General features: G+C 43.7%; 1 protein-coding gene across 1 annotated transcript in view; it reads left to right on the forward strand.

Moving 5' to 3' along the window:
* The first annotated feature begins 222 nt into the window (after positions 1–222).
* mvb12ba (multivesicular body subunit 12Ba) overlaps positions 223–26,190 on the forward strand; it is a 42,811-nt gene continuing 16,843 nt past the window's right edge. Inside the window, exons 1-3 of the mRNA XM_083638987.1 lie at positions 223–431; positions 23,404–23,526; positions 26,026–26,133. Coding sequence (XP_083495113.1) covers positions 23,416–23,526; positions 26,026–26,133 — 219 coding nt within the window. The 5' untranslated portion in view covers positions 223–431; positions 23,404–23,415. The remainder of the gene's footprint in view (positions 432–23,403; positions 23,527–26,025; positions 26,134–26,190) is intronic.

Raw genomic sequence — 26,190 nt, forward strand, 5'->3', positions numbered from 1 at the left:
AACAACATCCCAAGTTGTTCGCAGGGGTCATATATTAGTCTATAACAGTTGGGATATTCTCTCTAAATGAAGTGCATACATAAGTGTCCTATCTGTGAATTGCACTTGCTACACAGACATGTGGGGGTACAGCGATGGGTACAGCCACTTTAGCTAGTTCTCCATCATTGTATTCAATCACCAGTCCATTCCTCTCCTCACTCCACACAGTCACATCAGATGGCACCTCTCTGAATCCGCTAAGCTTAGCTAGTTGAACTACAAGGGAAATGGCCAGCGCAAAGCAGCAACTGTTTTGGACGTTAGCTCGTTGAAAATGGCAATGCTGTGAACATGCGAGTCCCAAAGCTGTGGTTGTAAACAAAGAAGACAAGAAAAGAAGAATCTAAAGTGGGACGGAGGCGGTCGGATCAAACTGTTGACCTGTCTGGGTAAGAACCCCATTAGCTTAGCAAGCTAACTTTAGCTAGCTCGCTAGCTTCCAGCTGCAGCTGGGTGCCTTCAATAAACGGTGGACACTGTGTGAGGGGTATAAGAGATACGATGCAGAATGCAGATTGATGTGTGCAGTAAAGTTGAGCCTACTGTGTGACGAGCTGTTACATTGTCTTGACCTGGCTGGGTACCGTTAGCACACCAAACTAGCCAGGTTGCTAGCTACTAGCTAACTAACTAGCCTGTAGCTATGTTGGATGGCTAAGCTATTAACGCTAACGTTACCCAATTAGCTAACGTCACAAATGACTTAACGTTAACCGCTAATCCTATTTGGCCATCATTTTGTATCGCATTTAGTTTTGTTTCGACATAGTTACGTTAGTCTGTACGAGGTAACGTTAAGCTATTACTGTAGTTGGATCGTATCGTTAACCCACCCATATTGTAATCTGACCTGTATGGAGAGCACGTTAGTTGCGCCAAAGTCCATTAAAAGCTGCTGTATGATATTGATATGTTTCGTATGGGCAGAACACAGCTGGCAGAATGTGAAGGGAGATATATTGAGATTCCAATGGTGTTGTGGTCAAATCGGCGGATAGGTGATCCATAAAAACACTGTTTAAACGAATAAAAGCGTTAATTTTAGAAATGGTTGGTGCTGTTCGCTCCTCACGTTAATTGACCAAGCACCGGTCCGCGGTGTGTTTTGGTTTTACGTTCAATAACGAACCAGGCTAGTAGATTTGTTTGAAAATAAATGTGCTGCTGTTCTATCCAACGAATTGATCATTAGGCTATTTATTAATGCGGTGTTTTAGCAGGTATGCAAGACGAGTTATGCTCGACGGCATTAAGCGATACACTATTTAATGGGGTTTGCATGTTTCAGAGACATTATTCCTAAACCAAATCGAGCAAACAGCTTGAGGCGCATAACGGTCTGCATAACGGTCTACATTATGAGGCAAACGTATCAGTGACAGCAGTGGCGTCATTTCAGCAAAAGCCCAGGTATGGCAAGGTACGCGGTGGGGGAGGTGGTGAAGGGGGGGGGGCTTCTCCCCCTTCATGGAAACATTTTGTGAAGTTAGTTGTGCAATAGTCAATTTTGGTGAGTTGTTTCTATGCAATTCAGTTATATGACATGTAAGTAGTAGGGTTGGGCGATGTCAACCAAACAGCCATCACAATGGTTTCACAGTGATGGATGATGGCCAGAGGTGTAGTGCTATCTTGAGAAGTGAGGGAACGCACCTATTTGCGGAACACCCCCCTCCCCCAGCACACGCACAGGTCCCCCCGCACGCACACACACTACACTGACACACACACATAATTTATTGTGTCCTCTAGACACTGCAGAAGTAGCCCATGACAGAATCAGTTATCACAAACAGCTAAGCTAAACAAGTCTCAAGCATCACGCAAGTTGCACAAGGCTGCATAATTGATCATTTGGCACGGCGGGCTGGCATTTTTAGCAAGTAACTTACCATTTTGTGGCAAATTCTGGCGTTGCAAATTGCAATCTGGTGATTAACGCTAACTTTTGATTAGCGTTAATTGAAAATAAATCTCGGTAATGTAACGTGCACTCCATAGTAAAATGTACACCGCTTGCGCATGTGCAGAAACTGAGAAACCGGACCGGTGTGCTTCCGTGTGTAGCTGATTTGGCCCAGGGGGCGTGTGCCTGCCTGGTGCCAAAACAGCTTTTAACATTGTTTCTAAATGATTGTAAACGTACCTTTTTCGCAACTAGGGATGGGCGCGAGTACTCGGGTACTCGAGTGCTCGTTCATAACGTCAGTACTCGAGTAACGTTTGCGCTGTCCGGGTACTCGCCCCACTCCCCACCCCTTTAAAAATGGTCTAAATCTACGCACGCATCGTTATGTGGATCTGCCAGCATGAACTGCACGGGCGTCAAGTCAGCCACAATGTACAAGTACATCATCCGCTTTGTTGATTTAAAAATAAAAGGCTTATTGTAACGCAAGTTGTAACCTTATTTATTTTGAGTAATGCGTTACAGCCATAGTTTCACGCCATATAACATCACGAGTATTTTGATACAAGGTTTGCTGCTTCGTTCGTTGAAATACCCTTTTCTCCTCCAACGTGCATAAATAAGCTATTTACTTTTGTTTAAGTAACATTATTTTGAAAGTTTTAACCGGAAGTTTTCCAGCTCATCCCGAAAATGGTGGCTGAAGATATGCTCCCGAAGGAGACAGATGCACGCTTCTTCATAGCGCACGCCCGATAAAACTCATTCAAAACTTTGCAGTAGTTTACTGACTACACTGTCGTTTCCCATAACGTTAGTCACAAGAAATGTGGAGAAAGAATCGCTTTTTGGGAGACAATCGTTTCATGGTGATCACTATTTAGCTGCAGCTGTAACGTTAATCACACTGGTCAGTGGTCAGTTTTCACTTTTTGGCAGAACACCGGACCTTGTAATCCGTGGATTTACGTTAGTGTAAGTAAAATGGATGATACTGGACAATGGACATGTATTGGAATTGAGCCTTCGCTTGTTTCACAACAATATTGTCCGCTCCGAAGCGCTAATGCCATCCATCCAACCATCGGAGATGCTGTCTGAGGTAGGCTTTAGACGTTAGCTGAGCGTCACCTCACCTAATATCACAGTCAGTCAGTCCCTCTCCTCACATGCTCCAGGTAACGCTTTCTCCATGCAAAAATGCAAACGTTATGTGTGAACAGCCCCACACACAGCAGATTACCCCTGCTCCGTCATTACCATAGTTATCACACAGACCCCCCGCCCCCCCGCGCAAGTACTCGAGTACTCGTTCATAATAGAAGGAGAGTACTCGAGTATTTAAATTGCTTAAAATGCCCATCCCTATTCGCAACTGGTCCGAAAAATGAAAGGATGTTTGGCTGCCTTTTCATCTTTACTTGTTATCTCGTCAGGTACTGGGAGAAAAAAAACATTTTGATGCTTAAAATGCCACTACTAGCTAGTTAAGGTGGACCGGTGGAGTGTTTCCCTCTTCCTTCAAGCCAGAGTTGATACCATGTGAATCATTCAGCCCACCTTAAATTTAAGGTGGAACGTTTCCTTCTTCCTTCAAGCCACGACTCACGAGTTGATGCCATGTGAATCATTCAGCCCACCTTAAATATAGACGAATGACAACTTTGTCCAGATTCACTCGTTTTATTGGCTCCACATACACACACACGTTGACACACACAAAACACTGCTTGGAGAAGTATGGGAACGCCGTTCCCACGCGTTCTGCCGGGACTACACCACTGATGATGGCATTGTCGTTGACCGGCGGGATTAGGGATTAATTCATTATTTATGAAGTCGCAGTGCTGCAATGCCATTTGGCTGTACCGCTGCAATGCACGTTCACGTTACAACAGTACAGCACATGTCAGGAGAGACCAGCGGGCTTGGATAGGCTACTACTACAGCACAGAGCCAGGTGACTGAAGCAGTAGGCTATCACTACCAGCAATATTGAACGGCACAAAACAAATAACGTTAACATTACAGATCCTGACCAACAACACAAGGTGTGTGTTGAATTTAACTAGCTGGCAGAAAACGGACAGAATTACTGTCGGATAACGTTAGATTCATGTGGGCTCAGTTTTGAACCTAACATTACGTTAAGGAGAGATAGAAACACAGCAGCAGCAGCCTATGTAATGGAGCGACTTCATGGAAACAGGCGAGTTGAATTCACAGTTGAAGACTTGTAACAATTGTGCAATTACTCACATTAAGTTGTGTGAGTGAAAATTGATTGATTGATTGCTGAAAACAGGAAAGAACGTGAAGTTTCTTCTTTGTTTTAACATTTTCACAACAACACAGAAGATAACACTTCTGCTTATCCTCCCCCTTCCTCCTCCTCCTCTCCACTCTACCGCTTCTCTGAACTGGGTGCGCTTGTTTAATGCCGCCCGTGTGTCCACAGCGCATCACGGTTGATTGGAGTTGGCCTTTTTTATTATCAAATCTGCAAAAAAATTATTTGAACAGATAATTAATCATGATGGTCCAATGTAGAAGGCTCAGAGTTCGATGGGGGTCGGCCCATCCACGATGGTTGATGCCATCGTCCATCGTGCCAACCCTAGTAAGTAGTAAACTTTTTTTTTAATTCCAGTGAATAGAGAGGCAAAGTGGAACGTCACTTCCTGCTTCAGCACTGTACCAGAGATTTTTATCCGCCATTTATTTTCCCATAGACATTTCGTAAAATGCTTATAAAATAGTGGTATTCCGTCTAACCAAACGGTTCAGCTAACGCTATAATCGGGAGAGACCATAGAACATTTCACTCGGACTAAAACAAAACAAAAACATTGAAAAAATATTTTCTTTAAACCCGCATTTTTTTACGTTTTGGTCGCAGTGAAATGTTATTTGATCTCTCCTGTTTGTTTCTAAATATATCTGTACCGTTTGGTTTGAACCAGTAAAACTATTTTTATACGCATTTTACGAAATGTGTATGGGAAAATAAATGGCGGATGGAAATCTCTGGTACAGTCATGGGTACAGTGCTGAAGCAGGAAGTAGGCGGTCACTTTGCCTCTCTATGATATACATGTGGTGTTACCTTTTATTAGGGTTGCTCCGATCACATTTTTTGCCACCGATCACCTATGAGAAATATCTGCCCAACCGATCATCGACCGATCACAGATTACCGATCACCGATATATATATACCTGTATATATATATATATATATATTTTTTTAAGCAGCTATAGCAGTCTATTATAGAACAGTTTCCATTTTACATATAGGCCTACATTCATGCATCAAATTGAAAGTGCAGCACATTTTCTTTTTTTCCACAAAGGAAACCGCCAACATGATTTTTTGTGTGTGAGATAATTGGAGCACAAGACTGTGTTGAACTAAATGGCTAGAAGAATGTTCTTTATAGTTCAGTCCAGTTCCCTCAGTTCAGTTTATAAAGGAACAAAAATATTCCACTTCGGGATTTCCATGTTACCAGTTCGATTTTATTTTATTTTATTTGACGGTTACAAATAGAAATACAATGTACTGAGCAAAGTACAGACACGAATCTCAAGGAATAACATCAAGGATAAAGCACAATAAAGTCAAGACTTATTTCCATTGTGCTCCTTGGTCGTAAACGGATAAAAAAAAAGCAATACAATCATGAAAGAATTAACAGTCACACAGTACAATTATGCAGTGAGAGGCAAAAAAAAACAAAAACACATCAGAGCCTATAGGCATGGACTTGATCAAAAAGCCACAATTTGACCTTATTCTTAAAAACCTTGGCTGCTTGTACATTTTAAGTGGAGGGGCAACATGTTCCTTTTTGTAGCCCCCATAAATTTAAAAGAGCACTTACCTAAGTTTGTTTTAAAGCCAGGTAGACGCAAGTCAGCAGTACTGGCTCTAGTGTTGTGGGAGTGTGTATCTCCACTCCTCTGAAAGTGACTGCTGAGATAGTCAGGGGCTCTGTTGTTATAGATGTTATGGACTATGTTAAGTTGGAGCTGGACATACCTAGCATCCACGGGGAGCCAGCCCAACTTCTGGAAGAGTTCTTTTCCCACATGGTCTCTAGGGGCTAGGCCTAGAGTTAGCCTTACTAATTGGTTCTGGGAAACCTGCAGTTTCTCCTTCAAAACCTTGGTCAGACCTCCGTACCAAGAAGAGATGGCACAATCAAAGCAAGAGGAAACAAGAGAGTTGGCTAACAGAAAAAGACTGGCCTGATCTAGAAAGGGCCAGAAACTTGTTTCGGCCAATCACCCTACTGATTGTTTTTAGGGCCATGGTTTGGCCTCCTAAGCTACTGTCTAGGTGGCAGCCTAAATAGCTGACTGAGGCTTTTGCTACAAAGGACTGGCCCTCAAGGACAATAGTAGGCGAGACCAATTTGCGTAACCTGGGTTTAGAACCGAAAATAACATATTCTGTTTTGGCCATATGAAGGGAAAGTTTGTTATCTGTAAGCCAGGATTTTATTCTCTTAAATTCATCACAAAGGGGCCCTTTACACGAGGACAGTTTCTGGAAGAAACAACACAATAGCGTTTCCTTCACACCTTTTCCTTAACACCTTTTCCCTGTTTACATGAGCGCTGTTGAATTTTTAAAACGGCGTAATGTACATGCCAGGTCGCTAGGTGGCAGTGTGATCACCTTATTCTTTGCCCATACAAGGACGCTTCTGCAGGACGTAATTTCGTAATCGTCTTTCCTGTTTTAAACACGGAAGTAGAGTACGCCTACCGCAGTCATTTAGACTTGCCAAAAAGCTTTTTTCAAGCTAAAAAAAACCCCAAACTGTTTTAAAGTTTTAATATTTGTCGGGTGAGAATGTAACATATATGTGACCAGTTTATCAGAATAACGCCTATTGGAAATCTTTAACGAGCAGCGATGACCGGGAGCGCTGACTGTGATCTGTCAAACCCATTGAACCTACTGTAGGCTACTGGCAGTGAGAAAACACTGTCGACGTGCTTTTGTAACTAACGTTAAATGCTGACCGGGTACAGCCATCGGCTCCTCGCAGCAGTAACGTTCTGAACATGTAACTGAAGTTGGTCGCAGTGTAGCTTAATTCTGAATGTTGCCCAACTTCATTCATACTGACGTTTTATTTGGTTGCCAATTTGCGCACGGCTATGGCGTAATCGCGTGTGCAGGCACGTCAGAGTTTCTGAAATGTGCCGTTCCAAAGTGATTACATGGAGCCCTCAGCGGGAAGCGTCTCAAACAATTTCACTCTGGAGGGTGGTTTTAAAATGTGTCGTTTCCTAAGTGCGAATTCGCCGTCGCCATCTAAAAGGGAGGCACTAACGATAAAATAATTCCCCGTCACCATAGGAAACCGTCCTCGTGTAAAGTGCCCCAAAGAGTAGCTTGAAGCCTCTCCATGTCCTTGTCAGAGGACAGGATGGCAGAAACATGTTGACATTACAGGCAGTTTGAAGTTCATTCATGTAAATTAAAAACAATAAAGGGCCTAAGACACTCAATTCAATTTATTGTTGTCCACAATGTGGACATTTGTCTTTGGCTTCACAGGTTAGCTTGCACACATGAAAAGTACACAGACACAGTACACAGCACAGGAATTGATAGGGTACATAATACAACATAGAACAAGACAACAGCACATTACAGACAGCGATAGCGGACATGGTTCTGATGTGTGGATGAGTCGGACGTTTATGAATTTAGCAGATTTATTGCGTTTGGTATGAAAGATTGTGTCTTCCCGAGGGCAGTTTTGTGAACTCATTAAAAAGGGGATGAACAGGGTCACACACAATTTGTCTGGCTTTTCGTGCCACCCGTGTTTTATAAATACATCCAAGTTGTTCTTGTTCTTTCCCAATAATTTTACTTGCCATGTTTGTAATTCGGGACAGTCTATTTCTGTTCTTAGCTCCTAGATTCCCAAACCATGTCCACATGTCAAAGGTCAAAATACTTTCAATAACGCTCCTGTAGACAGTCTCCAGAATAGCTTTGCTTATTTTGTATGAATCCAATTTCCTGATTACAGATACAAACGCTGCATTGCTTTCTTAAAGATGTATTCTGTGTTGGCTGTGAAACTTAGATTGGAGTCAAAAAAGGTTCCTAAGTATTTAAACTACTGTTTCAACAGGCTGCTCATCAATCAAAACAGATGTCAAATCTTGACCTGCGTTGCGGTGACTTGCAATGACCAGCTCCCTAGTTTTAGCTCCATTAATATAAAGGGCACTGTCTTCACACCATTTAATAAGTTCTTCAATGTGGTGGAAGTATGTAGATTCATTAACTGTGTCCCCTGTCTTCATAAGGCCAACTAACACCATATCATCAGCATATTGATACAATTGGCAGATTGCATTTATAATTTGTATTGCATTCGTGTACAAGGAAAATAAAACAGCAGAAAGGACGCAGCCTTGTGGTGCTCCTGTATTCAGGATAACTGTCTCAGAGGTGATGCCACTGAACCTCACTCTCTGCGCTCGATCTGAGAGGAACTCTTTAATCCACTGTGTGATGTGGCAGTTTGTGTTGATGTCACAAAGCCTTTTAAGCAAAATGTGTTTCTGCATACAGTTGAACGCAGAACTGAAATCTATAAATAAAAGTCTAGCAAAACTGTTAGGCTGCTGTAGATGCTGATAGTGTTGATTAGTGTCAGCATTGCGTCTCCAGTACTGTGGCCCCTTTTATACGCGAAATTGAAATGGGTCGAGCCATTCGCTGAGAGAGGGTGAAAGGTGATTGACTATGACCCTTTCCATACATTTAGATAAAATGCTGGTTAGCGCAACCGGTCTAAAATCATTGAGCTCTGTGGCTCTGGGCTTCTTAGGGACAGGAATAATGTTGGATAGTTTCCATGATTTGGGAACAGAATGATTATTCAATAATAAGTGAGACAGTTGTTGTAAAGACGGCTGTGAGTTGAAACCTGCATGATTTGATCACCCTGCCTCTCAGTGCATCAGGGCCAGGTGCCTTGCTGGGCTTTATTGTATGTAGGCTGTCAGCTACTTCTGCCTCTGTCAGTACAATTGTAGAGTGATCGGTGGTGTTCTTTAGTATATCAAAATGATCTGTGTCACAGGGGGTGATATCAAATCTAGAGTAAAAATGATTGAGGTCGTTAGCAAATAGGGATGGGGGAGAGTACTTGGGTACTCGAGTACTCGTTTGTAACGAGAGTACTCGAGTACCGTTTCCGCTGTCCGGGTACTCGCCCCACCCCCCTCCCCTATAAAAATGGCCGATCTAACGTTAACAGCGTCTGGCGAATCGCCAGCAACACAGACGTCCATGTATATTAACGCAATCTATATTCAGCAGATGTAAAATAAACAAGATTTGATTGCAGTTGTTTTCCGTTCATGGCCAATTTATATATAGATGTGCAAGCAAAGATGTTAACGTTAGATGTTTTTTACTCGGACGGACCACTTTGACTAACGGACCCCTGACAGTAACTTTGTTTACCATAGCCAAACGTTCCGTGTTTCACCACGGGCGGGGACCATCACTCGGATGTTGTTGGTGGTTTTTGCGGTTAACGTTAGCGAACATTATTACTGTTTGCAGTTATCATGTTTGCAGTTATCACTTTTTGGCAGAACACCAGAGTTTTTAATAAGTGGATTTACTTAACAGTGATCAAGAAGCAGTATGGAATGATTACCGACATGTATTGGGAATTACTTTTACTGAGGTAGGCTAACGGCTAACACCGGATCACCTTATCACAGTCAATCTGTAAAAACTAAAAAGTGCACCAGGCAGCGCTTTTTCCATGCAAAATTGGTAATGTGTGTGAAGTTGCTGTGAACAGCCCCATACAAAGCAGATCACCCCTGCTCTCATCACAGGCATTTGGCGAATGCTAATGGTAACTGCTTAACATAGCCAAACTTAGGATCTTTCATGTGTGTGTCGTTCCCCCGGGGGGGGGGGGAGGGGAGTACTCGAGTACTCTTTCATAACAGAAGGAGAGTACTCGAGTATTTAAATCCCTTACAATGCCCATCCCTATTAGCAAATGATACATCTTTATTCTTTAAAGCATCTTGTTTTTTTCCCCTCCCTACCCATCATGACATTCAGTCCATCCCAGGCTTCACTGGCGTTGCCGGAACACAGCTGCCTCTCTACCTTCACTTTATATTTCATCCTGTTCTTTTTTAAGATTGATCCTAGTTCATTTCTCTTCTGCTTAACTCATTCATGGCCAGTTAAGGACTGCCAATATTTAGCACAGGCCAAAGATTTTCATAATTGTTGGTCATCTTTCAAGACCCACAGTAAATTATCTATTAGCACCAAAGTGATTTGCAATACCTCAAAATGAAGATGTACGTCTCTGGGTTCACCAGGGAAAAAAAAGTGAGCTTTTAGCATGTTCTGTACTCTACTTATAGCCATTTATATACACCCTGTTTCCACCCAAAAGGTCTCCCTGAGAAAATAAACAGGAGAAAAGGCAATTTTTGTAAAAGGGCACAATCTCAGGCAGAACTCACTCTCAATTCTTTTATTTTGAACTGTATTGACATCAGACATGTAAATATTATTCGTTAGGACACAAATGACAAAAAAAAAAATATATATATATATATATATACACATGAAGTGCTTTTTTTTTTACATTCAACAATACAGTTTACTCGGTGTGAGTGAGTGTGCAGACAGACACACAGACAGACAGACAGACAGACAGACAGACAGACACACCGACAGACAGACAGACACACACACACACGATCCCCCTTTTAGATTTCTAACCCCACATAGGATAAGCAATAACCACGCCCTGTGGCGCTGGGATTGGCCAGGAGCAACACTGGAGGGCACGCAGCCCAGCGATTTCATGAACCAACTGAATAGCTCTTGAGAAGGACAGCGGGCTGCTGTGACTGCCGCTTCTGCCTTGTTAGCTGTTTGTGTGTTTATTTTGTTTTGTTCTGGTCCACCGTCCTCGTCCATGTCTCCCTGTCATATCCTCCCTGCTATTTGATCGTTCCCGTTTTCCCCTCGGCTATTCAACACGTCCTCACCGCCCTCGCAAACTGATCGATCATTTCCTCATTCCTCCGATGATCAAACACATCTCTTGATTACTTTCTCCCGTTTTCTCCCGGCTGGCACAGAGGAAGGCGACTCCAGCTCGTGCAGCGCGCCGAGCGGCGTTTCAATGGCGTTTCTCCTGTCTGCACAAGGAAGCGTTACCCGTTTTCTGCTTTTCCTCTTGCTCAATTTCAAAACAACAGCTGCGGTATGTGTTTGTTCACGTGTTGTCTTAGATGCTAGGGACCTGATACTATGTCAGAGGCTGGGGAAGTGTTTGAAATACGCGCTGCAGTAATAAAAACAAAAACACGTCAAACACGTCATTGGCGGTGAGGGCTATTTCTGATAACACGTCAAAGACGTCTTTGGCGGTGAATGAGTTAACTAGCTCCAAATCCCCATTAATGAAAGCAGTTCTCCTCTTCCTAATACATTGTCGCATTTCTGCAGAAGCCTCTGATTTGTTATTAGGATTCACTCTGATAGTTTTCTGGATAGTGACATCAGCATCAAAATGTCATATATTCAGTTAGAGTCTCCATCAGTTCATCAGTGTCAGTACAGCAATGGAAAAACAGCTGCCATTCAGTTTCATCAAAGCAGTCTTGCAGCATCTCTTCGCTCCTTGCATCCCATAGCTGCATGTTCTTAATAATAGGTTGCTCTCGTTTCACTTTAGCTCTATATTTCAGGAGCAGGTGGATCACATTATGATCGGACTTTCCTAGTGGCGCCCGACATAGCGCTCTTTAAGCGTCTGGTATGTTGCCAAAACACTGGTCGTGGTCAAGGATGCGCGTGTGTCTCGTCGGACAATCAATGTATTGATGGAGTGTGGGGAGTTGATGGGCTAGATCACAGTTGTTAAAGTCACAGAGAATTAGCACTGGCTGGTCTGGTGACCGTGAGAGTGCAGTGTTCTAGCTTTCAGCTATCCTACCTGAGAGTGCAGTGTTCTAGCTTTCAGCTATCCTACCTGAGAGTGCAGTGTTCTAGCTTTCAGCTATCCTACCTGAGAGTGCAGTGTTCTAGCTTTCAGCTATCCTACCTGAGAGTGCAGTGTTCTAGCTTTCAGCTATCCTACCTGAGAGTGCAGTGTTCTAGCTTTCAGCTATCCTACCTGAGAGTGCAGTGTTCTAGCTTTCAGCTATCCTACCTGAGAGTGCAGTGTTCTAGCTTTCAGCTATCCTACCTGAGAGTGCAGTGTTCTAGCTTTCAGCTATCCTACCTGAGAGTGCAGTGTTCTAGCTTTCAGCTATCCTACCTGAGAGTGCAGTGTTCTAGCTTTCAGCTATCCTACCTGAGAGTGCAGTGTTCTAGCTTTCAGCTATCCTACCTGCAGCCTCTTGATGTACGGTATTGCTCCAGGTACATATGTCAGGATAATTGTGATCCGCCCAAACTCTCGTGGCAGATAGAATGGCCTGAATGGCACTGTCAGAATGTCATAGTCCGGGGTGCAAATCTGCTCATGAATGTGCATCTGTGTGGCCCATTTATTGTCCATGAATTAGGGATGTTCATTTTGAAAATTTTCCAAAATCGATAATCGGTGAGAATTAACGATCAATTATCGATTATCGATTTTATTAATACTTAGAAAATTTTCAATATTTTCATTTTTTTTTTTTTTTTTTAACAAAATGAATGCCTATGGCAGAAAATACGAAAGACAACGTGTTCTCCTCAATGAACTCTTTATTTCAATGTGTCTCCTCTTCAACACTGCTGTCCCCGGCGCATGCCGGTTTGAATTTCTCATGTTTAAAACAGTTTTGTTGGCACAAAGGCCCGTGCCCAGCCAGAAAACTAGAGACTATATGAAGCTCCACCTCACGTTAGTCGGCTGTGCAATGGAGTGGGGCGAGGAGGAACGAATTCCACCCAAACCTAGTCCAAAAAAAAAAAAAAAAAAATTTTTTTTTTTTTTTTTAATAATTAAAAAATCGATCCAAATGCCACAGGATCGATTCCAATCCTTAACGATCGATTATCGATTTTCGATAATTGATGAACATCCCTACCATGAATATACATAATCCTCCTCCGACCGATTTCTTTGACAGGTGCTCGTCTCTATTCGCCCTTATCGTTGTATATCCATCAACGGAGACGATTGTCTCTGGCTTTAACCATGTCTCCGTTAGGCAGATGAGATGTTTTTGAAGTCTGTTTCATACATCAGTCTCGCTGTTAACTCCTCAATTTTGTTGTTGAAAGATCGCACATTTGACAGAGTGATGGTGGGGAGGGGAAATCTGGGGCCGCGTCTTCTCAATCTCTCCCGCACACCCCCTCTCGAAACTCTGATCTTTCTTTTGGTTCTCGGATTTTTCCCTCGCCGTTTTTGTCTCGGGATCTCTGTGCAGTCCACGGGAATGTGATGTGTGAAGCTCCCGGCTCAGCAGCTGATCTCTGGTGTACGTCAGAACACCGGCAGCGTCGTGTCCATGTGTTGAGACACCGCTCGCCGAAAACAGGAGCAGCGCGATATAAATCGCAATCCAGACATTGTGAAGTTCCATATTGCAAGAGTGATTGTCCGTTGTTCTCAAGTTTTTTTTTTTTATATATATTTTATTTTTCTATTTTCAGAAAAAAAGTGAAACAAACTCAGATACACACTCAAAAAAAAACATACCGACATTACAACGCAGTGCTACCAGACGTGTAAGGTGCTTAGGTACTTGTAAAAAATAATAATAAAAATAATAATAAATTAAGGACTCCTTTAAAGTAGCTGGACGAGTCACTCATTTCTAACCTCGTCAAAGTAGGCCAGGAACGGGTCCCAAATAGTCGAGAACCTCCGAAGTGAGTTCGCCCTAATGTACCTGAGTCTCTCCATGCACACAACCGAAACCATGTCCATCAGCCACAACTGAAGAGATGGTGGGGAGTGAGACTTCCACTCCTTTAGAATGAGTCTCTTGGCGACAGTCATCCCCTGCGTCAGAGATTGCTGCACAGCCGTAGGGAGGAGTAGAGAAGATTCAGAGCAGCCGAAGGTGGCAAGTTCTGCCTCCGGCTGAAGGGCTATTCCATAGGCCTTAGAGTGTTATTCTCACAAGGTTAAACACAACGATAGTTAGTAGGGGTGGGGGAAAAAATCGATACACCATAGTATCGCAATATTTTGCCTGACGATATTGTATCGATATGTGGACGTAGGGATGTCACGATACCAAAATTATGAGTTCGATACCGATACCTGCCTAAGTATCTCGATACCGATACTCAAACGATACCACGGCACAAACCTAAAACATCAGGAAAAATTGTGGAATGTAATAATGATAATGTTACATTTTTCAGTTTGATATCATTGTCATTTTAAGTCTAATTGACTACATTTTAAATTTGACTACCGTAAATTCCGGACTATAAGCCGCGGCTTTTTTCCCGTTTTTTGGCCTTTTTTGGCCCCTGCGGCTTAATTAACGGTGCGTCTTATCTATGGATTTTTTCAGCAAACGGCCACTCGGGAACCTCCAAAATCTATGGATGTTGGTATGAGGCAGAACGAGAGCAAGACAGACATTACGAGAGCGAGACCCTGATTGGATGATGTTGCAAAAAATGTGTCTCGCGACCTGATTGGAGCACTGTGCCACTACGCTCTCTCAGCCACTACGGTAAAACACCCTCCCTCCTCCCTCGCTCCGGGGGGAAAAAGGCAGCGATTGACCCTGAAAGACAGTCTGAATGAAATTGAATGTAACATTCCCAATTCTATGTATTACATTCTAAAAAACTAACAGCAACATTTTGGAAGGCTAAGCCACACAACTAGCTCGTTGTAATCTAACATCATGCTTCAAAAGATGGAGAACTGGCTGTGTTACGACGATGGCGGCGAGAAGAAGAAGGAAAGAAGGAAATCGAGTAGCAGCACGTAACCTTGGCATCAGGGTGTTGACACAGAGAGCAGACGGCCGAGGTGCCGTTCAGATCCGACTGAAGGCTCAAGTTTGCCAGTGGATCCTGACAGCGTGGAGGAGTGTCAAAACATCCACGATCAACAACGGGTTCCGAAAGGCTGGACTGCTGCGTGATGAAGAGGAGGACGCCGCCAGCTGAGGGCCTTCAGAGGCTGTTCGATTCCGACAGTGACGAAGAGGAGTTCGTTGGTTTTGAGAGCGACAACGAAGGAGAGAGGAGAGTGGCTGACGAAGCCACCCTGAGCCTGTTCGTTTCCGACACTGAAGATGAGGACTTTGGTGGTTTTAGTACGCAGGAAGAAGACGAAGATGAGGATTAATGACTTGACTTTTCTGGTTACAGCCGTGTACTGCACCTTAGCCTAAAAGATGAAGACGAGGATTAATGACTTTTCTGGTAGGCTGATTACCGTATATTTTAAGCAGCCGTGTTACTGCAACTTTAGGCTTACGCGCTTACTGTCGTGTTACAGGCACTTTATTTTGCACTTTAAAAAAAACACATTTAATTTAGCCATTGATATTGCCTCGTCAAGCGCTGTAAGCTTTGTTTTTTGTTATGGTACTACTGTAGGCTATAATGTAGATCAGTGGTTTTCAACCTTTTTCATGCCAAGGACCCCTAAATTTACACAGCACAGTACATGTTCTGTAGCTACTATTGCACTAAATGGTAACACTTGAATACGTTATGCAAATATGCAACTTGTTTTGTTGAAATGTTAATAAATGGGAGCTTCCCCAAACAGCCATCCATTCCCGACAATCCCCTCTGTGCACGAAGCCTTACATATGGTAATTAAACATCAAAACACCCGCGGCTTATAGTCCGGTGCGGCTTATAGAAGAAAAAAATAGTCACCTTTGAAGGTGCGTCTTATAGACCGGTGCGCCTTATAGTCCGGAATTTACGGTAAATAGAAAAGGAGAAATGTGCTCAGTAGAGTGCAGAACTTTGCCAAGGTGTATTGATTCATTTCATTTTGTGTTCTGTCTACTTTAGTGCACATCAACTGTAGTGTGCTCAGTGCTGTATGTGGGCTAATCATCCTGGGCTTGAGCTTCATCAACATTAAGTGCCAGATTTAGAGTTAATGTCATTGTTGATGTTTATTATTTGCATGCACAATAAATAGGCTATTGAAATATAGGCTATATGTGGCAGTGGTTTATTGTGTGGTGTAATTTTTCATACATGTAGGTGTGTTTTTGATAGGGATGCACCGATATGAAAATTTTGGCCGATGCCGATAACCGATATTAACATTGCTGTTATGGCCGATGACCGATATTTACCGATGTCGATATGATCTGTATAAAACCACATTTTTATGATCATCACATTTTGTACATACTGAAAAACACATGTTAACACTGAATTTGAAAAAGTTATGCATTTCTTTATTTGCAAAGCCTTTGGAAAAGCCCATAAATCATAGATTTACTGCATTATTTCATATCAATGTGAAGAATTTGGCTGATAATGATAACCGATATTAACATTGCAACATCTGACCGATACCGATATGACCGATATGTTAAAAAATGACCAACATCGGCCGATACCGATATGATTGCCGATATATCGTGCATCCCTAGTTTTTGACAATTAATTACTATAACATTAATAGTTGGATTATTGTAAATATTACTATGGGGGATTGCTGCATGCCATGTAAGGGCTTTATTGACACTCTATGGCCTTGATTTAATTATTTAGTACATATTTGAATCAGGGCCATGGTGTTATTGGGGCTTTTGCACACTAGACACTAGGGATGGGCTGGGCATCGAATTTCGAATTTTCGAATAATCGTTGTTATTATCAAATTCGAAATTCGATTTTTTTTTTATTTTTTTTTATTTTATTTTTTTTTTTGCAAGTGAAATGTTGCATTGTCTCCCCTGATTCTAAGTATAGTCGAATCGCTTGGTTTGAGCAAGTAAAACTATTTTTATAAGCATTTTAAGCAAGGTTTATGGAAAAATGAATGGCGGATGAAATCCCATGAAGAGGGAGAGGGGGTGACTTTGGCACCCCTTTGGCACTCAGACCTGAGCCTACTAAATATTTAATGAACCACTCATGATTGTCAAAACTGTTTTTTATTTTCGAAAATGTCAATGTCATGTAACATGTTCTTTACTTCAGTGGTGCAATGCTTGTTTGAGCTAAAAATCCACAGCAGAAGCTTTTTCTATTAATTAATAAAGCCTTAAGGTCCTTACACACCGAGCACGTTTTTTTCGTGCGATTAATTTGCACGTCAATAATATTTTCCGAACCTATATCAGTCAATGCAACCGTGCATACCAACGGCGAAGTTTCGCTGAGCGTTATTGCGGTGTTTATTTTTTCGAACCGCGGTCGATTTTTCAGAAATTCGCTTTCAACGTGTACACATCTGTGGCTGTGATTGACAGGTGGGTCAAAACTCGCATCGCAATTTCGTGCCGTATATTCGCATCGCTCTTGATGTGTAAGGACCTTTAGACTTAGAATCAGGGGAGACTGCAACATTTCACTCACAAAAAAAAAAAATATACATTTTTCTTTTTTACATTTTTAATTTTTTTTTCGAATTTCGATTAAAAGTCGACTTTGGCCAGCGAATTTCGAATAGTGTTTTTGCTAGAAATGCCCATCCCTACTAGACACACTAACGAGCGATCTCATTCTGCTAACTAGCTAGCACTATTGTCTGCTGCAACTGTAGCTTTATCTCCCGTGTACAAAACCATCATCTGACACATTTGAATTCCCTCTGTTTATGTGACTCTTCATAACCGCCAGCTCGATCGGCTTGTGGCACTGTGTTTACAGAATGGCAGAGTCGAGAGCCCTATCACATGCTTTTTTCAACGGACACCATAGAGACACTGCATGAAATAGGCCACGCCCATCACGGGGGAAAGCTCCGTTCATTTCCACACACCAGCGTCATTTTCCTTGAATTAAACATAGCTAAAAGCTGTTGTGTGGTGGGGCTGCGCAGACAACAAATGTAAGAAATCACCAGTTAAAGTTTTTTTGTACTCCTGAGCAAAACAAGGAAGCCATTGAGAATTGGCGAGAAGAAAAATGTGGATCTAGCTGTCAAGGAAGTAAGTTGGAGTGTTCATCTTCCATATATCGCCATCGGCAACCAGCCAAAAGGCCAAAAAGCAGGCAGGGCGGCCCAGGGCGGGGTTACATTATGTGGTGAGGTGCGGCGTACTCGGCCATGTTGGACAGTCCATGTGGCACACAGCAGCTGAGCCCGTAGCGTGGCGTCCTCATACTGCAGGCCTCGTGCCACTCGTTGGTGCTCTCGTTGTAGCGCTCCACCTTATTGCAGAAGTCTCCTCTGTACAAGCCTCCGCACACGAACAGCTGGTCGTCCAACACCCCAATGCCAAAGCTGCTGCGTGGATTCAGCATGTCGGGCACGGCGCTCCACGTGTTGGTTAGCGGCTCGTAGGCCTCGGCGGTGCGCAAGAGGTTAGGGCCGTCCCAGCCGCCCACTGCGTAGACACGCTGTCTGTAGGCGATGACGCCCAAGCAGCAGCGCCTGCTGCTCATGGGGGCGATCTTCATCCACTGGTTGGTGTCTGGGTTGTAGCACTCGGCTGTGTTCAGGCTCCTCTTCCCATCGTAACCACCACAGATGTACACCTTGCCGTTGAGTACTGTGGCGCTGGCCTCGTTCCTCTGCTCATTCATGGGCGGGAGCAGAGTCCACTTGTCAGTCTGAGGATCATAGCGCTCGGCACTGTCGAGACGGACGTTTCCATTGTGGCCTCCCATGGCATAGATCCTGCCATTCAGTACTGCCACGCTGACATAGCCATGACAATTATGCATGGCCGCCACATCGTGCCAAGTACGGGTACGGAGGTCGAACTTCCGCACGGTGCTGAGCCTGTGACTCGTGTTGAAGCCGCCAACACAGTAGACAACGCCATTTAGGAAAGCGGCGCTGTGGTGAGCCCGGGGAGCCTCAAGTTCAACGTTTGGTACGTTGACCCAGAGCTCGGCGCGGGGATCGTATACCTCAATGCTATTTGTTAGCCCGCTTTCACTCAAGCCTCCAATGGCCAACAGGATGGCATGAGGCAGGCGCGGGCGAGTCAGAGGGTTGGAGGGTCTGTTGGTGGGGACAACATACATAGCCCTCTCTGCATCGAGGATGATCACCTCACACTCAGCGTTGTCTTTAACCAGACTGTTGTTCTTCACCTGGTTGATGAAGTAGTCGGTGGTCATCAAGCCCAGGCGGATCTTAGGCAGCAGCACAGACATGTGACCTTCACGCTCCTCGGGCGAGTGGGCGATCCAGCGGAGGACGGCCTCGAACAGCGTGCTCTCCTGTCTCACGTTCAGATCGTCTCGTGCCAGGATGTCCGTCAGCTGCTCCAGAGAGAGTTCCAGGAACTCTTCAGAGGCTGTGGCGATCTGCTCAAACTGCTCCAGGATGAAGAGAAAGGCCTTGATCCTCAAGTCCGGGCAGTAGTAGAAGTCTACAAACTTTAAGATGCCGATGCAGTTCTCCGGGCAGAGCCGCACCTCCAGGAACTCACAGCAGGAGCGGACGACCCCCATGATGCCGAGGTAGTCTGCTGCTATCAACAGCTCCTCCACGTTGTCCTCGGTCACCGGGACAGAGCGGGTGTAGGCGTACTCTATGAGGAGACGCATCATGTCTGCTGACACGGGGCCGGCCATGTCGTAGATCTTGTCCTGGGACGTCCAGCCATGGGTGAAGAGAGCGTGGAAGTATTGGCTGCAGGTGCAGAGGACGGCCTTGTTGGTGTTGAATTCCACATCATCCACTCTGATCACTGCGTCACACACTGACTCCTCCAGATGCAGCTCATTGAGAAGCACTGACAACATTGACCCTTCGTCTTGTTTGTTCATCTTGTTCAACTAACCTGGATGAATACCTTATACCTTCAACAGTCTGGGTGAGTGAGGCAAGTGAGGCCAGCTGGCTATATGATGGGAAGGATTCATGACATCACCAGTGATGTCATAGACATTGTTACATCATCATCTGGTTGCTATGGCACCCTTTGTGTTGTTTGTCTGAGTGTTTGACCCATGTGTTCTGTAAAGCGACTTTGAGTACTTGAAAAGCGCTATATACGTTCAAATACATACTTCGGCATGCGCTGGGACGCGTCATCAGTGATGTTATCTGGGGTCGTAAGGTGTTTCGGGTCTCTCAACATCATACACCCTCGCCCAGTAGACCCAGCCAAGGCCGATTAAGACCCCGACCTGCGTCCCGGAAGCAGCCGCTACGGATCAGCCTTCCTACTCTGTCTGCAACATTGCCCGCGGAAGGGCTGATCACACCCAATCCGCTGCAATAGAGCTAGTGCTACGCGGCAGTATTGAAAGACCCTTCGGTGCATGGAGGCTCAGGCCCTGTGGTTTTCCCGGCCGCGCTCCTCCTTCGTCTCACCAGACCCTCCCTGGTGAAAAGGCAATCCTACCATGCCGTACCATCATGGCGTACCATGGGCAGAGAGGATGCCTCAAGAAGGCCTGTGCGCTGCACGTCATTCGCCTGCGACGAGCACCTCGCTCTAGCCTGAAGGACCCCAGGCTGCGCCGATGTTTACACAGATTTTCAGGAGGCTAATCCGTAGCGTTTGTGGATTTCTCCCTCACGAGAGAGCCAGGCTGGGGTGCTAAACCCATCCCGTACCGGGTGCCGTCTCTCTGGCCGTCAACTGTCTCTCCAGCTCGTCACCAAACTATACTTGGTTGTCACCTAGACTATTCCTAGAGGAGGACCACAGAAGGAAATATAATTTTAGACATCAACTTGCACGGACCACCTTAAAACAGATGTGTGTTTCAGTTACAGGTATTAAACTTTGGAAGTCTTTGGTCAGAACAAATAAAAATGAAATGAAATAAATAAGAATATGGCAGGTTTTTCATAACCTAAGTAAGTTGAAGTAGTTTGTTATGATGCTCAGTGAATGTGTACATTCTGAAAAGCTTTGTGTTTATGTCAGCATCTGCCAGTGGGCCGTCACCATAAGAGTAGGTATAATAATGTGTTAATTCCACTACAGGAGAGACTCGATGGCTCTGAAATTAGGTGGAAAAAATTTGCATATATCTTTTTGTGCAACACGCAACGATGCACGCGACATAGGAGAACGCCAGGATTGGAGGGGGGGGGGGGGGGTTTCAGTTTTCCCCCGTCTTGGGCGTGGCTTCTGAATGATGACGTGTTACGCAGTGTCTCTATTGGTTCCGCGGTGCAGTGCTGCCTTCATGTGCTACTCAAAAAAGACAAGCAGAGCATTAAAATATACGGAGACATTACCGCCTGCAATACGAAGAAGAATGGATTCTTGGGAGCAGGGAATCGATCCAGGAATCGTGGCATTAAGAATCGTGATCCTTTCAAGAATCGATTGTTTTGAGCACCCCTAGAAAATACCCCCCCCCCCCTTGCCCTTGCCCCCCTGGCTAATTTCCTACACTGCTTGTCCCGTGTTGAAACGGCCAGGTGCTCTCCCTGGGCTGTAGTGTGTGAGAGATGTTCCAACTTGTTTAGGTTCATGCTGGCAGGCAGCAGCGTGATGCAATATGCACGAGGAAGTGTTATTCTATTGCTTTGTGTTTCTGGGGCGGTGCCATGGTGTTTTGAATATGATGATGTCATTGGGATGGAATGCTTACTGTCAAGGTTTTGAGGCCAACAGGGCCAGACATCACACTGTGAAACAGTTGAGATCTATTTAAAGTCCCTGGAAACCAGATTTTTTTTTTTTTTATTATTTAGCATTTTGAGTTCATCACATCACACTATGTTAATAAGCCACCAGCCAAATTTGAACGATGATGAACGTCGCAAAGTATATCAATTTAGGTTTGACAGTCATGACAAAAGTCATGAGAATCAATTAGATTTTAGAGTGTATTTTCTCCCGCGGACTGTGTGGGCGTGTCCCGTCTGCAGCAGAGGAGACCTGCTCGGAGGAGACCCCTCTCTCCGTTAACGGAGAGAGAGAGAGAGAGAGAAGGAAAGAGAGATTAAATGTGTGTGTGTTCGCGCGTTGCTCGACGCATAGCTCAGACAGAGAGGGTTTACAGAGAGGAAGAGATCTCTGCGCTGCGAGTGCACAGCGCTACTGTGTGTGTCAGTGTGTGTGTGCGTGCGTGCGTGCATGCGTGTGTGTGATTCGATTAAATCTTATGACGTGATAAGATCATGCATTTTAGCACCGCGCGCATGGCTCTCTTCAGTGAGGAAATGGAAATCCAGACCTTGTAGAAAAGTGTCGATTTTAAGGCTTTGGGTTGAAAGTAATGGCTCATACTTTCTGAGCCACACAATTACTCACATAAGACCCTAAATAACATAGTTAGAACGTTTTTGTGGATTTTGGTTTCCAGGGACTTTAAGATGCAGTATATAATTATACTGTATATTTACTGTATGATGCCTATGAGATAGTGCATACAAGGCAGGCAATAGTCATTAAAATCCATCACCTAACATACAATCTATTTATTTTCACATACAATTCATGAACTCTTCTGTAGGCCTACTACAGTCACTATGGACACGTGCACATAACCTTCAGCACAACCTGGTGCTCAGGGCTTGAGGACCTGCATAGATAATAAGACTCTAGAGGTGCAACGATCCATTGATTAGTCGATCGACAGAAAATGTATCGATAACTATTTTGATAATCGATTCATCGTTTTGAGTAACTTAAAAGAAAAGTCAAAATTCTCTGATTCCAGCTTCTAAAATGTGAATATTTTCTGGTGTCTTTTTACTTCTCTATGACAGGACACTGAATATCTTTGGGTTGTGGACAAAACAAGACATTGATTTGGGGACATCATCTCGGGCTTTGGGAAACACTGATCAACATTTCCCCCCATTTTCTGACTTTTTATAGAGCAAATAAGTAATCGGTTAATCGAGAAAATAATCGACAGACTAACTGCAGCTGTTATTTTCATTATCAATTAATCTGTGGAATATATTTTCGCGACTAATCGATTAGTCGTTTGGTCTATAAAATGTCAGAAAATGGTGAAAAATGTTGACATCCTCAAATGTCATCTATTGTCCTGACCAACAGTCCAAAACCCAAAGAGAATCGGTTTACTGTCATAGAAAACTAAAGAAACCAGAAAATATTCACATTTAAGAAGCTGGAATGAGAGTTTTTGTTGTTGTCTTTTTTCTCATAATTAAAAAAAATGGTGGATAATTTTCTGTCGAGCGACTAATCAACTAATCCGTATAGTGTGTGTTAGTACAGTAAATTTGAGGCTGGTAATTTTGCCTGTCCCACCATGACAGTCCATTCTCCAAATGATTTCCCCCTGTTTGAATCTGTCTCTCCATTTCCAAGGTGCTTATCTCTGATGGTGCTTTTTCTTGGCAGAACTCTACCAAGATGCCTGAGGTTCGGGAACTTTCCGAAGCGTTACCAGAGATGCCCATGGACCCCATCACTGGAGTCGGGGTCGTGGCCTCCAGGAACAGAGCGCCCACCGGATACGATGTTGTAAGAGTTTGCACTGAATTCAGGAGCTCAGGAAGCTGAGGGTTTCCAACTTCCAATCATGGAAGACGAAGTTGGAAACCCTCATTCGTGTTTTGCTTGCACCTGTGTTTGCCCTGCCTTTTCGACACAAAATGGCCCCCGTGAAGAGGGTCTATAGGGGTGTGCCATGCCGTATCGTTATCTATATATAGTTACAATTGATATTCATATAGTCAAAAATGTTTATCGTGATATTGTGATGCCAATATTCCGACATGTTGATGTAATGACGTCACAACATTACACTGTAACGGTGTGAGGTACACAGCAACAACAAGCATGGCTGAAAGCGCTCCAGAGGGGAGGAGTTAATTCCAAAAAGGGGAGTGACTTCAGTATTGTGGAAGTGCTTTGGTTACAAAAGAGCATGTACAACAAACCACTGTAATATTTGAAGGCAAACTGTTACGTTATGGTGACATATACATATAATACTATAGCACTTATTTTGTTGCAATAGTATGTTCTTGAAATTAATAAAATATTTTTCAGTATTTTGTCATAATTATAGTCAAGAATATCGTTTTGCCGAAATACCCTGACATATCATGATATTATTTTACGGCCATATCTCCCAACCCTAAAGACCATCATCATTGTTTCTACAACAGTATGACAGACCCATTTGTATAGTAATCTGTAATGAAATGAAATATATTGAATTGTTTAACCACTGCAATGGTCAAATTTGGTGTCTTGTCTAGAGCCTGACCGATACTGGATTTTTGAGGCCGATACCGATATTAGGGAGTAAAAAAATTCCGATATCGATATATCAGCCGATATTGTTTTTTTTTTGTTTTTTTACCTTGGTTTTTTATCAAATTTTTATCCCCCATTAGTGCTAGTTTTTTATTTATTTATCCTGGTTGCTGCTCCACCCTGTGCCGATCTGGGGAGAGCCGAACACTGGCTCCATGCTTCCTCCGAGTCATGGGCAGTTAGCCAGCCGCTTCTTTTCACCTGACAGGGGAAGCTTCACCGGTAGGACATAGCACGTGGGAGGTTCACGCTATTCCAACGAGTTCCCCTCCCTCCGAACAGGCGCCCTTAACGACCAGAGGAGGCACCACATCAGCAACCCTCAAATATCAAACACTTGACAAAGATATGAGTTGACATGAATTGAAATATGTAATGTAGGCAGGATATTTTACAGCTTATTAATAAACTAAATGCAATGAAACAGTAAACTTAAACTGGGAATTTAATAATTAGAAATAACTAGAAATACAAAAACACAAGAAATAGAACAAATAGTTAACACGTTCACTGCCGTTGGCGAGTCAACTCGTCAAGCAGAAACCAACGGTTGACTGACAATGGCGAGTCAACTCGTCAAAAAAAAAAAAAAAAAATTTGACGGTGGGACGTTGATCTAACCCTTTTACATCTCCTATATAAATATGGGAGCCACCGAACGTGTACAACCCATTCCACCGACCCACTAAGTGGTGACAGTGCTCTCCAGACTATTGAAAGCCGAGCCAAAACTGCAGGGAAAAGCGTGAGGAAGCCATTCTCATACTGTAGGCGAAAACGCTTTCGCGCTGGAGCACAACGGTGGCGCACAACGGTGGGGGGTTCCAAAAATAGACTGGGTGGAACACACTTTGAAACACGCAGCATAAAGCCCAGAATCGCAAAAGCTTCATCAAAGCTCTCAACCGAAACCCCAAGAAACGAGCGAGCCCCATCCAGACTCGCCCGACGAGGGGCAGCCAGGCAGCACAGACAACAGAAACTCGCTTGTGACACGCCCGCTGCAGCCACGGAGGGAGGAGGCGAACACACACGGAGGGAGGAGTTTGAAGGAGAGGGGGGTTTCCTGCTGTTATGGAGGAAATTACTGTTCAAAACTATTGTTTAGATGTCTGACGTCTTACTGATGCCAAAAATAAATGGTTAAAGTGACTGTTCTATCGAATTTCACAAAAAGGCATTTTTCTCACCTTTCATTTTCAGATGCTGAAACCATGCTGTATTCAACTGCTAATGCCTACATAACTACTAACTCTACAAACTAACTCTTTTAGACAGAGAAAGCACACATTCTATTAGTTCTTTTGAGATATTTTGTGTTCACAAAATCCTAACAGAAAAGAATCCTCGGCTCTTGAAAGATGAGCCAGAATCCTCAAAAAAAAAACTTGGCAGAAGCTACCTACAGTAAAAAAAAAAACAGTTGGCAGTGAATGTGTTAAGAAAAAATATCAAATGTACACAACATGCTGTCTGTAACTTAAAAAAAAAAAAAAAGGATCGGCAATATCGGCGCACCATATCGGCCGATACGATATATCGGTAATTGGCCAATATCGGCCGATAATATCGACGAACCGATATATGGGTCGGGCTCTAGTCTTGTGAACTCATGAGGATTGGGCAGTGGCCACTTTTATGTGCATGAAACGAAAATAAAATCAATCAGTCAACCAATCACAATTGACCTGCTTCCAGGTCTCTACGACAACAGACGGCCTGGATGCCGACCTGTGGAAAGATGGCCTCTTCAAATCAAAGGTGACACGCTACCTCTGCTTTACCAGGGTCTTCTCCAAAGAAAACGTAAGTCATTTAAACATCTTACCAACCAACTATCCATCTAACAATATATCGTCATAG

Source organism: Poromitra crassiceps (genome assembly GCF_964638095.1).
Source record: "Poromitra crassiceps genome assembly, chromosome: 6".
NCBI lineage: Eukaryota > Metazoa > Chordata > Actinopteri > Beryciformes > Melamphaidae > Poromitra > Poromitra crassiceps.